The sequence below is a fragment of the Apis mellifera genome, linkage group LG14 (assembly GCF_003254395.2).
Source record: "Apis mellifera strain DH4 linkage group LG14, Amel_HAv3.1, whole genome shotgun sequence".
NCBI lineage: Eukaryota > Metazoa > Arthropoda > Insecta > Hymenoptera > Apidae > Apis > Apis mellifera.
Window position 1 is genome coordinate 3238366 of NC_037651.1, and position 13562 is coordinate 3251927.

At 37.9% G+C, this 13562-nt stretch overlaps 1 protein-coding gene and 1 long non-coding RNA gene across 4 annotated transcripts in view; one reads left to right on the forward strand and one right to left on the reverse strand.

Annotated features, from left to right (window-relative positions):
• Nucleotides 1-13562, reverse strand: part of LOC102654450 — a 186326-nt gene that overhangs the window by 38650 nt on the left and 134114 nt on the right. The gene's annotated exons all lie outside the window — the stretch shown is intronic.
• LOC412926 (dipeptidase 1) overlaps nucleotides 1-13562 on the forward strand; it is a 148306-nt gene that overhangs the window by 30765 nt on the left and 103979 nt on the right. Inside the window, exons 2-3 of one of the 2 annotated variants that reach the window (XM_016916214.2) lie at nucleotides 1481-2061; nucleotides 8931-9239. In XM_016916214.2, coding sequence (XP_016771703.1) covers nucleotides 1816-2061; nucleotides 8931-9239 — 555 coding nt within the window. In that variant the 5' untranslated portion in view covers nucleotides 1481-1815. The remainder of the gene's footprint in view (nucleotides 1-1480; nucleotides 2062-8930; nucleotides 9240-13562) is intronic. The other variant, XM_396377.6, reaches the window with a different exon arrangement.

Sequence of the window (13562 nt, forward strand, 5' to 3'; positions counted from 1 at the left end):
TTTTCGTGGCGAAACAGCAGCCATGGTGAAACGAGACACGAGAATCTTCCCGTAATTAAAGACGGATTGAAATTTTAAAGCGGTATTCGAAACACGACGATAATTGCTTCCAAAACCAATGAATTTCTCGAGTGGCTCGAGAAATTTGTTGTTCTTCCTTCCTTTTTTTTTTCACGTTGATATCTTTTTCGAAGTATTTGCGCCCAGGAAATCGTTCCATTGAACGAATCAACCTTTTATCCATCGATATCAGAGTTTTTCAGATTCGAGATAGAGTTAGGGGAGGGGAGGGGTGGAAGAGAGTATTTCCAGAACATTTCTGTGTGTAAGAAATGTGGAAGAAAATAATGGCCTCGTACGAGGAATAACCTGTGGTAAATTGGAATCGCGCGATCGTGCCCAATTCGATGGAAGCCGATACTTTCGCATTATACGAACCTATAATTGGAGAGATTTTCCTCGAATCTATTTGTTTTCTTCTTGGATGATATTTGGATATCCGTGGAACAATGAAGAATATTTTCTTCTTCTTGGGCGTAGGAAATTTAGATCGGGTTTTATTATCTCTCGTGATAATAATATTAATCGATTGATCGATTTTTTTCTTGACAGGCGTGAAAATTGATTGATCCGAAGTTGGTCAGGAATTTGAAGAGGGGAAGGAAGAATCTACTTTACGAAAATAGAGAGATTTTCTTTTTTTTTGTGTGTGTATGCAGAGGAAGAAGATTTATATCTTTTTTTCTAATCGATTGACAAATGTTCAAATATTAATTTTGAAAGGAAAATAGGAAAAGTTGCCGATTTATTGTTGGAATTTCTTTCCAACGAATTCCTTCAACTTGCGAAATCAGTCGAAAGCTTAATCTCGATTTATCGAACTTTACAAAAAGTAAGAAAATCCAAGATCGGAGGAGCACCACCAAGTCTTCCCTTTTACGAACTTCGAAACTTCCCTACATCCTGTTAAACTTTGCCAATTCTTATACAATCTACACTAAAATCAATCAAGGATTATAAAATATATCCTCTCGTGCATGAATTCTTATTTATTTTAACAAACTACCCTGAAATTTATCATCTCTCTTTCCATCTTTTCATATTTTGACCATACTGAAATTCAACAACGAAGGATTACTGTAGATTTGCTGTCCAAAATTTGCGTCTCTTCTTCTTCTATTCACCTTGAACATTCTCTTCTCGTGGTTAATGCTAGAAAAAGTTTCTTCTTTCTAAAATGAAACCATATATTTTGGATACTTTTTCCAAATAAGAATCATACAAACATCCATCTATTGAATATATCTATTTCAAAATCTTTATCCAATCTTTAATCGAGTTTCTCTCTCTATCCTCCAAAATATCGAACCTCAACTTTAACCCTCGGTTGTCACACGTATTCATCTGAACATAATTGAATCTTTGTTCAAAAAAAGAAGAATAAAATTCACTTCCTTGTTCAAACAAACCTCCTATCCAGAAAAAAAGAAACACATACACTTCTGAAAGATTGTCAATCCTCGACAACCGAGGGCGAGAGAAGAAGGGCTCGAGACAGTTGACCAGACGGGGGTGAGACAGTTCTGCCCTGTCTCACCCTGTCCATCATCCATCCAGGACCACGTTGGGCCCTGGTTAGCTCGGGTGAGCCGGGGCGGGGGGGATGGTGCAGACGGTGGGGCGCGGTGAAAAGTGACGATGGGCCCGCGCGGGGCTCTTTGCGAGCCAGCAAAGACGTGGTGCGCGGCGTCGATCGTTCGTCGATGCTCGACGATGCAGTGAAGATCGTGGAGAAGTGAAAGGACGGGAGGTACGATGCATCACTCCGGCGGAACCGGTTACGGGACCGGTCCCCAGGAGAGGGTGCACCAGGCGCCGCAGCGAGCGGCCGGCCAACCTGACAAGTGCCCGTACGAGACCTACCAGGCCCAGATACCCGACTGCTGTGCGGCCGCGGCCGCGGTCCAGGACCCGTACCCACGCCCGCCCAGCGGATATGATGCCAGGTGCTACGACGAGTGTCATCGCAGGACCCCCTACCAGGAGGACGCCTATCCTCAGGTACGTAAAACGTTCGAGTCATCAGCCTTTTGATCGAGGATTGCGAGATTCTTTCGAAAGGAATCGTTCGATCATTCCAGCTCCCTCCTCTTTGAAATTAAATTTAATTTTGGTTTTTAGAGGAGAGTGGCCCTTTCTTTAATCGGGCGGGATAGAATTGGTGATCGCGCGATCCCGATATTTACGATTATTGCGCGCTGGAAATTAAATTTCCCGCGTTGGAGGAGAGGGTTAATTAGCGGCGGGGAGAGGGGAAAGTTTAAAGCCGCTGATGATTCAGCGGGGTTGGTGGAAACTTTGTTCGATAGTCTGACGCCAGCCAATATGAGCCATTTCGGCTTAACTAATTCCAAGACTCGCTCCCCTCTTCGCACGGGTATACGGAGGGTTGGGGAGGGGGAGTAGTGGTTGGTGCAACGTTAAAGACTTACATCGACCTTAAACGCGGCCCTGAAACGCTTCTAATTGGGGCATTAATTCGGAGCACCTGGGGCTAATTTCTTGGACGATTATTGTTCAGTGTCGGGTTGGCGCTCGTTGGCGATTTTATGGAATCTGGCCAGAGATTTAGACGGGATGTAAATGTTATTGCAACGACTCCTGACATCTCTTGTTAATCGAGAATAATATTTTATTCATTACTTTTTTGCTGCAAAGAATAATAATAATAATAATAATGGTTAGAGATAAATAAAAATAAGATCAAATTAAACATGTCGGGGCGATAGAGTAACACAGTTATTGCAAGATAAGTGATACAAGCCTGGCTTTGTCCTGCAAGTAGAATAGGGCAATTATAGGCGAGCCAGTGGAATAGGGCATGGCCTCGTATTCAGACCAGTACTGGCCAGCCAAGTGATCAAGTGGAATAGACCAGCCATATATACCAGTCATAGTCAGACGGAAGAAATATGCGTATAGAATCGCGAACAGACTCGGTTAAAAAACGAGAAGCGTGTTTATCGGATAAATCGAGGCGACGAAGAAGTGGTGGGAGAAGATGAACGAAAAATTCGCGATAGTAATTCTTCTTTCAATGAAACTTCTCGTTCTCGTTTTTTGAAATTCCTAAGCCACGTATTTCACTTTGATCCTCGCTTCAGCGAGCATTACTACTCGTCGTCTACTTGGTTGCACCTAAAATTAACGATATGCGTATATTGCTTTGAGCTTGAGTAATATTAACGCGGCTGCGTTTCATGGAAACGCGTCGTTACGCCTTAAACTATTCCCACTGTTATACGTATTTTCCGGCTGTTATGCTCGTTCGCCCCTCCCCCGTCGAGCCTCCAAGTAACAGTTGTTAATGAACAGAAAGGTTTTGTGAAACTGAAATTATGATTGCCAAGAACAACGAGTTACACGCTGCACACTTTCGCTTTGTCGTCGTATTATTAAAAGAGGAAAACGAGAGAATTTGTATTTTTCTTATTTCTATTTTCTTTTTTATTTTTCTGTCTATTTTCTTTTACGCATTCTTTGAATGATTATTGAAAATTCCGCGGTGAAAATCGATGGTGAAACGAGATGAGACAGAAATCCTTCAAACAGATAATGCAATTAAAAAGTGTTAATAATTTTGAATTGATCAGATATTGAGGAATGAAATAAAATATGTTACAAGAAAGAATGCAAATAAAACTCTCTCTCTCTCTTTCTCTGTTTCTTTGATGAAAAAGTGATGGATTAAGATAAAAATTGGTTAAAATGAAATGAAATAATCCTCTGGTTGGTTGGTTTGAACGGATATGAGGTGATAATCGTTTCATTTTTAATTAAAAATAAATAAAGGATAAATAAAGTAACGAGTTAAATAAGTTTATTATGATTCTTTGATGAAAAAATCTTGTAGATTTATAATTAAGATTGTGCAAGGTAAACAATTATAAATTAAATAATCCATTCAAGTGTACTCCATATGAAAGACATATATTCTAAAATATACATTAAAATTTTCATCTCACTCAAAATTAATTTTTATAAAACATTACAAAAACTAATTATTCTAATCTTTATTAATTTTTATAACGATTAACTGTTGCTTTTTTTTGTACTAATTATACTCAATACTTTAAATAGCAAAATCTTAAATTTGGAGGAGTATATTCTTTGTCTGAAATTTATCAAGTGATAGTTGAAGTATGTATTGAAAATACAAAAGAAAAGGCCACTTGTAACGTTATTCATAAACGAGTGGCTTTTAGACGTGAATTGGACATGAAATAACGAGCTACATTCCTCGAATATTTTGCACATATTTATATCACCTTATTTAGCAGATCAAAGATAAATCATTTATCAATTTATAATTGATTTACGTTACATTTTATTACGTTGATACGATCACAGAAAAGTATAAAAATTTTATTAAATAAAAAAGATTAATAACTTGTATTTTTGAATACAAGACAAAACATAATCAGACATTATCTTATTTGAATTATTTGAGTGCAATGTATTAATTTAGAGCCTCTTTGGTAAAATTTTGTTTCATTTCTAATCTTTATATCATTACTTTATATATAATAATTAATTATATCAATCTTCCATAATAAGGAAATACATTTATATAGTCTATACGTTTTTGCAGAATTCTTTCAATTAGAAAAAAAAAAACAAATATCACAAAAAATAAATGTAACCATAGAATATTATCATTGCATTATCAAAAGAGAACTTATATCATACTCAACACAATGAACAAGTATACGCGATAATATTTTATTTTATTGGAAACAGATACATTTTCTGCTAATTCTAAAATATCTAAACGAAAAGAATCACGATCCTTCCTTACCGTTTTCACTTCACGACCCAATTGTCAGTCGAAGTGCTACCGTTACATATCAGAGGAATATTCATCACTGTCAACAATATTCATCGTGAATCGTTGTACCGATTTAGGAGGGGAAAAAAAAAAAAAAAAAAAAAAGAAAACAGAAAAAGAAAAAAAGGAAAATAGAAATAAAGGGAGGGGGAAAAATATATTTCAAAAGGGAATGAAAAAAATTGTTTTTCTCCCCATACTCTTCCCATTTCACGACCTGGTTGTCAAGTGAAGTGTATCGTTACGTTCAACGGCAGAAAGATTTGTCGTTGACAATAACGAATTGCGAATATTACTGACGTCTATTCCACTGTTTCAACTTTGAGAATTCGAATTCAGTCGGGAAGCTGGTTGTTGAACAGCTGTCGAGTTCGATTCGATTTCTGTTGATTTTTCAAACTCCCCTCGAAGGGAATTTTTCAAGTATTCTTTTCGCGTTGCGCCGATTCGAGAAGTTGAACCCAAATATTTAACGCGAGATAGTTGGAAAATGTTGAAATTGTTAATTCGAGAAATGAAATTGTTTATCACTGATAAAAATTGTAACTTCAACATATATTTCGAATATAATTTGATATCGTGTCAAGGATAAAAATTGTACAATTATATCGCGTTTCTTTTTAATTTATACGTTTCGAGTAATTTCTTCGAAACAAATTATCCGGATGAAATCCAGATTTCCTATCGCGAAAGTATAATTGATAATCGATAATTATATCATCGATTAAAATCTCTACACAAATACGTATAAATATAGCCTCGCGTATAATCGCGTATTAGGCGATGAATAAACATGGCCAATAAAAACTGGTATATTCCAAGTGCAAAAGTGTTGATAATACAATAATATAACAGAATTATCGGAATTAATTGGCGGCACAAATTCGTCCCGAATTTAATCCCTTAGGAGGAAGCAAATCTCTGAAATATAGGTTTTAAAACGAGCCGTAAATTAAACAATTTTCAAACATATCTAGGAGAACCGCATTATAAATTAAAAATAAATTAAAAATTTGAGACAGATACACGTGTCAAACATTTCGATTCCTACAATTTCCTATTCCAAATATAACAACGCAAAACTATTTTCCCTCTGCAAGATGAAAAAAAAATAACAATAATCATAAACCTCGCAAAAGCTCTCATCTCCCTTAAAACTACGAAACTCTGCCAATACTCCGTACATCCTCATCCGTATCCATCCCTCCCTCCCGATCAAATTGTCACCGCATTCCCCTCATGCGTCCACCTTGCCCAATCCAATTATTCATCGACCCGTCACCATCGAATCGAACACGTGTCATTAACGACAACCATCACGCATCTACGTACAGTAATAACACACAGGCTCGCCCATACTCCCTCCCTTCCTCCTCCCTTCCTCCACGCATCGCGATATCGAAGAGCAAACCTGCGTGTTCATCAGGTGGAAAGGCATGGGCTCTCGGGCAGAAATAGGCACGGTTGGCCGGTGGCCACCGGCCTCCAAATCTTCCCTTCCCCTTCCTCTCCCCTGTCGGCCATTACGGCCTTTCGGTTGCCGAAAATTGATTCGACCAAGGGGAGGGGAGTGTGCACGCTTCAAGTTCGAACTTTTGTGCCTGTACGTACGTATATTTGGCCCGGTATCGATTTGGCCCAGTTTCCCGCCTTCCTCCCCCCTCCATATTTTAGAAATTCGGGCAACGTGCAACGAGTTGAGGATGGGGAGGATGGGGAAAAGGGGGAAATGCTACCCTGTTAGAAATAAATCAACGTTTATTCTTCCCGGCAATAAGCCCGGGAATGCAGCCACCTGTCCAGCCGTGCAATTTTCAATGCGCGCGAAACGAGGAGAACATTTTTCTTTTCTCTCTTTCTTTTTTGCGTATTTTAATCAATTCGATCGAATCGAATTGTGTGCGAATTTAAAGATGAATCGTGTTAAAATTTAAATAAGTGTAATTTCGAGGATCCAGGCTTATTAATAGGTTAGAAGGAAGGAACGTTTCTCTTTAAAATGTTGTCTTTTTCAAATACATCCTCTTATAAGGGAAATGTAATCGTTTTAAAGTAAGGAAACGTAGTTAGTTTCGATGGACGAGTGAAAAGTTATTAGAGATGATCCCCTTTAACGGATGCTTTTCCGATTCATCTCGACATATTAGTTTCGACGTTGATTCTCTTCTCGCTGTTTATTCTCGTCTCGCTGACCTATCTCAAATTCCGGACAGATTCCTGGAAGAAAGAACGTAGCGCACATTTTTTCCAAGAAAAAATATATAGGTCACTGGGTTGCAAGGCCATTCATAATTTCTGTACCGTCTTAAACGTTATGGACACTTTGGATATTCCTTACATCTCTCGGTAATATTGGAATAAAACGAAAAACCACTTCGATTGTTCCCTCTATTTCTCGAATAAATTTTAAAAATCATAAGATAGAGAAAGATTTAAATTTAATTTCGTTCAATTTTTCTTCCATCATTTTAATATTTTAATCGTTTAAATAAATTTCGTGTAAATCATCATTTGAGAGATATTCCAAAAAAGGAAAGAAAAATCGGTTGCATTAAAATAGAAATGCTAATTGAAAAAATTAAAAAAGTACATCTGAAAATACATCGTGGAACAATGGATCGTAACGATTCTCGATACTTGTAACGAGTTTACGAGATTCTGCGACACAAAGAGAAAGAGAGAAGAGGGAACATCGATGACGAAAGAATCGCGAGGGATCGATAATGTTTCTCTGAAGTGTTTCATTGTCGGTCGGTGTCGAAGCGGCCGGTCATCGAACCGATTTCCCTTTTTCTCCTCCTCTCCTCTATTGCCATTCTTAAAAGCCACTCTCCGAAGAGGGAAACTGTCTACCTTCATCTCGGCAAATGACAAATCAATGCGTCGTTTACGAAGGCAAAATGGAAGTATTTACTTCGAATACGTACGAGGACAGATCTTCGATTCGACTTTTCCTCTTGAAATATATGGTTCCTTTCGTAAAAAAAAAAAAAATGAACTCATAAAAATAGCTTAGAGAGAGATAAACAATGAACGAAGAATATCCTAGCCGGCAAGATAAGACGACTTTCTTTTGTCAAGAATCGTGTTCATCGTCCACTTCCCAAGAACAAAGGCCGGTGGCCAAAAGTTCCTCGTGGCGTGTTTCGCCGGATTCACGGATCGAGACCATTTTCAAATTGAAATCGATATCCGTTGTGTCTCCCCGGACGCTTTTCAACGCGAAGAATTATAGGGTAGCAGATTACTCATACGGAATGAGGGCTGATTAGAATTCGAACGATGTAGGTCAATGGAATGTGCGCAGTTACTATCGTCTCGCTAAGACATTTCCTGGGGGTATTCTTCGTCACGGGTCGAACGTTGCTGAGTTGGTTGGTTAATCGAATTAGAAGTGGACGGTGTCGATTACATTTGTAAAATAGAATATTTTTGATGACGAAGAGATTCTGATTCAGGGATCTAACAGATGTATCTTATTCTAAGATTGCATTAAAGCTTATCAAATTTATATATTAAAATATTGATATTATTTTGTAAAAGATTCGAATCAATTTTCTTCTCTTTTTTGATCTTTTCTGATCTTCTCTGTCCCTAGATTTGGCCCAGGATCATCAGAAACTTGGTCATGTTATTAAAAAAAATGAATAAAGATTTTCATCGATCTTTCTCCAATCCAGACGTGAAATATCAGTGCATTTAAAAGTTCAATTCGACCAAATCTTATCTTCAGAATACTTAAAAATCATTATACTCTATTACATATTTGTCCTTGAATATTTAAATCATTCCAAATTCCTCGTTTCGATAAAACAAACCTGTTTAATTTAATTAAAATTCTCTCGTTCGAATATCCGTCTCTCTCTCTCCGACAATTCTTAACCCCTTCGCTCGATAATACCACGGAACCACGTTAGTTAAAGCAATCCAACCAAACCTTTCGCTCCGCGCTCAAACTTCCCTCCAAACTCGCATCCCCTTCCTCAATAATTCACCGGGTGAAGGGGCACCAGCTTACAGCAAAATCTTGCTCGTGTCGCAGGATGTACCTCCAAGCTTCCATCGGCCCCAGTCCAGGCTGGGATACGAGGAGCGTCCCCAATCTCGCGTGGGATACACCTCGGATTCCAGGTGCGCCAGCGGGCTCGGATACGACGACACCGGTGGCGGATACCTGGACCAGACCGACCCCAGGATGTATTGCACCAGTGGTTACTGCATGGGCGATACAATGATGGCGGCGAGCAGGGGTGTCTGCGGGGAGGAGGTCGAGTTGGACATGAGGAGGCACATCCAGGCGTGTGCCTGCACCTGCAACCACATGGGCTACGGGAACTACATGGACTATCAGGTAAATTGCCCTACGAATTTCCAACTCGTATCGTTTCTATGGGTTCTAATCGGTGCAATAATGACGCACGGTGGCCATTGTATGTGGATCGTTAAATCTAGGAAGATTATTTTAAGGATTTTGTTCGCGATTGTTGTGGAATGTTGGATGAATTGGCTTTTTGTAATAATTATTAATTAACATTTAATTAATCAGATTATGCGCAAGTATGTTATTGATAATAATTGTATTGGATCGTACAACGTTGTTCAATTCAGGTTGTATAATATTTACACGAAGAAGGAATATTTAAAAACTCTCTTTGTACACGGTATAATAAAAGTCGTCTGGTTTCGTGGATCGTTGTGTACATTTGTACGTATATATATATATATAAAGGAAAAATAAAATTTATTGTAGCCACTGTTGGGTGCGAGATCACCGCCAACTATTGTACAATAATTTCGACGCGTGACGAACACGTTCAAACATTTCGGCGTGTTCAAACATTTCGTTCTCCACCGTGTTTGTGGTACGTTCATCAGAGGTATTATTCGTGGTGGAGGCGGGTGATGTCACGGGTGCAAAATGAAATTTAGCGTTCGCGCCTTTGTTTCGGGCCGGATTATCGGTCGGCGGGAATTAAATTGTTTCCGTGGTCGCGTTCCGTGCGAAAGTGGCGCATTAAACGCGAGAAAATTGAGCCGAATAAAATATTCAAGTATTAGCTGTGCAAGTCCCTCTCAGAATTTGTAATTTCTACTGCAAAATCAGTTTTTGGAATTGCACATCGACTATAACAATTTTCTTCTTCTCGAGAGAGAGATTTTAATTCTTTAATTCTTCCTTTCTGTATCTCTTTTTTTTTTTAGGATGGTAGATGTTTGATAAAAATTTGAAACGAATTGTAAATTCTTGACAATTTCAAGGTTAAAATATTGATTCTATCACGAGAAGGAGAGTGAAATTATGGAGATCAAAAAATCGATTCCTTCCATTGACAATTTTACTTTCTCGCGTTTCGATTCAGGATTTCGCGCGATTCTAAGATTGTTTGTTCCATTTATGAGCCGAGAACACCCACTTTTTGATCGCTTTCCCAACCGTCGAAAGTAAACGTTTTAACGTTAATGGCACGGTTCGATCCTTGCATAAGAAAACCTGGACTGACTCGACAAACGGCGGTTCAATGTCCAACTTTCAACGTGTTCGAACTTCATCGTGTACGAGCCTGCTTTTAAGTCCTTGACTCTGAAACTGGATCCTCGTGAAACTGTGACGTTGCGCCTCTAACAAGAGGCTGAGAGTTTTCGAGGACACGCGGAGGAGGCTTCGATGTCGTTTGAATGTTTTGGAAGAATCTTTGGGTCGTCGATCTTTCCGATATAATTTCAGAGGGAAGTTATCGTTATCTTCATCGATTGTAAGAAGAAGAAGAAAGTTTAAAATATATTAATATATTGGAAGATACGATTAGAAGATAAGATTATTATTAATATTTTTTGTAAAAGTTATTTTATTGATCGTGAATTGAATGAATCATTGAAGTGGATATAGTAATGTACTTTGAATTTTGTTTAATATTGATTGTGAAGTGAATGAAGTTTTTATATATTGTTGAATGATAAATAAAATAACTAATATTCAAAAAAAATTCTAATAATAAAGTGTGATACAGTTTATAAAATATTGTGATTAAAAATTAAGTTTGGAAACGTAATATTTTACATTAATTCATATATCTTAACCATCGATGTAATATATTTATAAAAAATTGTTTTGTATATAAAATAAGTTATACAAATTTTTATTTTAATTATTAGATTTGCAAAAATTTTTAAAATTTTTTAGAAAGAGATTTTCGTGCCATACTGTTTCCTTTTTATGGGAAAATATTCGCATGTTTAGTGAAATCGATCACCACGTTTGTTCTCCGTTCACTCTGTTCAAAGAACGTAAATTTAAAGTACATACTATTAACTTTAATATATGATCAGTTAACCAGAACAATCCACTTGACCTATTATATATCACTTTTTCTATTTTACCAGCTATAGTAACATTTTTGTGCTGAATTAGCAAGTTTGAAAATTTTGAGAAGAGCTTTTAAGCGCTTGGGGAAAATTATTGACCAGGCATAAAATTAATATGACGCTTCGCTAATTTCTTGAATATTCCTGAAATATTTTCTATCGTATGTGAATAATTATTGACAATATAATTTTATATCTTACATATTATTATTTAATAGAAATTTTTTAACTTTGCATATTCCTTATCGAATTGCACGAAAAAAAAATAATTAAAAAATTAGTAAAATTAGTTAAATTTTGAGAAAAGAGAACAGAATTATCTTTGAATTTCTAAATCGAATTTTAAAAGAGTTTTTCGCATTAAAAAAGCAGAAAGTGGTTCTTCTTTTTCCTTCTTTACTCAAGGAAGACCTCTAAAAAAAATATTCAAAAAGCCTCATGATTCTTTTCGAGCCACTATCTAACAAGAAGTTTAAACCATCGTTAGAACGAATCAAGACGAAAAAAGAATGGAAAATCGAAACTTAACGATAATACTTTCGACAAGATCGAATGAATCAATTCCATCTCGATTACGAAAATAAATAAACAAACGAAACGCACGACCAACTCCACGCCTCAAATCTATCACGGTTCGTGCTCCAATTCTTCTCGAGCTTTCCCCCTCCCCTTATTTCCCCAACCTCCCCTCCTTTTCCACGAGCTCGTTCAACCTTACTATCGCGAGTAATTCATTGCAGTCTGAAAAATTCACAAAGAATTTCTCGTCTGCCTCCACGCTTCCTGGCTTCTGGCGGACCGTCTTCTTGTCTTTTATATCGGACCCTGAAAATTCTCTCTCTCTCTCGAAGGGTCGGAGCAAGAGGGGTCGCCATCGTGGCCGCGATAGAATGGAATGGAGGGAATACGGAGGGAGAGAAAGAAAGAAAGAAAGAAAGGAGGGAGGGAGAAAGGATAAAGAAGGGAAAGGATGATGAGGCGGCACTCAGTTTCCGTCGAAAGAAAGGACCCGACGGCGTTATACTTTAAGTCTTTACGATTACGTACTTGCGATAACGTACGAGCCTCTCTATGGAACCTCGACAAAAGGCTTCTCCTCTTATAGAGGGCTATGGTGGGCGTTTGTTGTCGCCGTGCTCTCTCTCTCTCTCTCTTTCTCTCTTTCTCTTTCTCTTTCAGTGACGCGGCTTTGGGGGGAGGGAAATTTGAAGGTAGCCTGATGCCACGGGAACGCGTCCAACTGCGATGAGAAAGATCGATTGTTCTTTTGTCGATTCAGGGAGGAAAATGTAGCTCGAGGTTTGGACAACCTTTGTCCGGGTCGGATAGTGGAAAAGAATCTGGGGAATAACGTTTGTTCTCGCTCGTTTTTTTTTTCTTTTTGGTGTTTTTTTTTTTCCTTTGAGGGGAGAGGGAAGAGGATTTTAGTTTAATGAGTCGATGGAAGTTTGGAATTGGTGTGGATTTGAACTGTGGAACTGAGTAATTTGCGGAGTATTTTTAAAGGATTAAAGCTCGATTAATTGTCTATTATTCTTAAACGTTATTCTCGTAAAAAGGATGTTTTATAAGATAGATACATGGTAATAGAATAATTAATCCGCGATATTTATTGAATGTTCTTGTTAAAAATTAGATAAACAATCGAATCAGTTTATTAATTAATTGTATGATTAAATGTAACAGGATCGTGTTGGATATTTATGGACATCTATCTTATATAACATAATATTGTATCTATTCCAGACATGCTATGAAAAATTAAAAATCACTCGCAAATTCTTTTTTCCATTATAAAAAACTTTAATTATTACTCCGAAATTTTAATTATACGGTAAAAAAAAATCCACGAATTAATTCATTCCTCTCCTCCCAAAGTGAACCATTTAAATTTCCTTGTCTCGCCCTCCCCCGTGCTAATTTGAAACGCTTTAAAGCTAGTCCCTGGCCGCAAGGGAGGAAGGAACACGAAAAGCGGAAGCGACGAGGCGAAATGGGCGGTGGACCTCTCCTGCTCTCCTCCCCCCTCGTGTTGCGATTCTCGCAACATTGTTTCTTTACGATTATGCACGGAACCGCTGAGCGAATTTTCCCTTTAACGGGTGGCGCCGTGTTGGAACCGTATCTTTTACACACGACCGGAGCGGTAAAGCTCCGAGAGCATCCTCCGAAAAGAATTTCAAGGCTCGTTATGGAACACTCGAAACGATGCCTCTATCGCGCGATCGCCTCCCCTCTTTTGCACGAATGGCGCAGGGTAATGCAAATTTTAGTATCTTCCAACTGTTTTTTCTTTTTTTTTTTGGGGGGT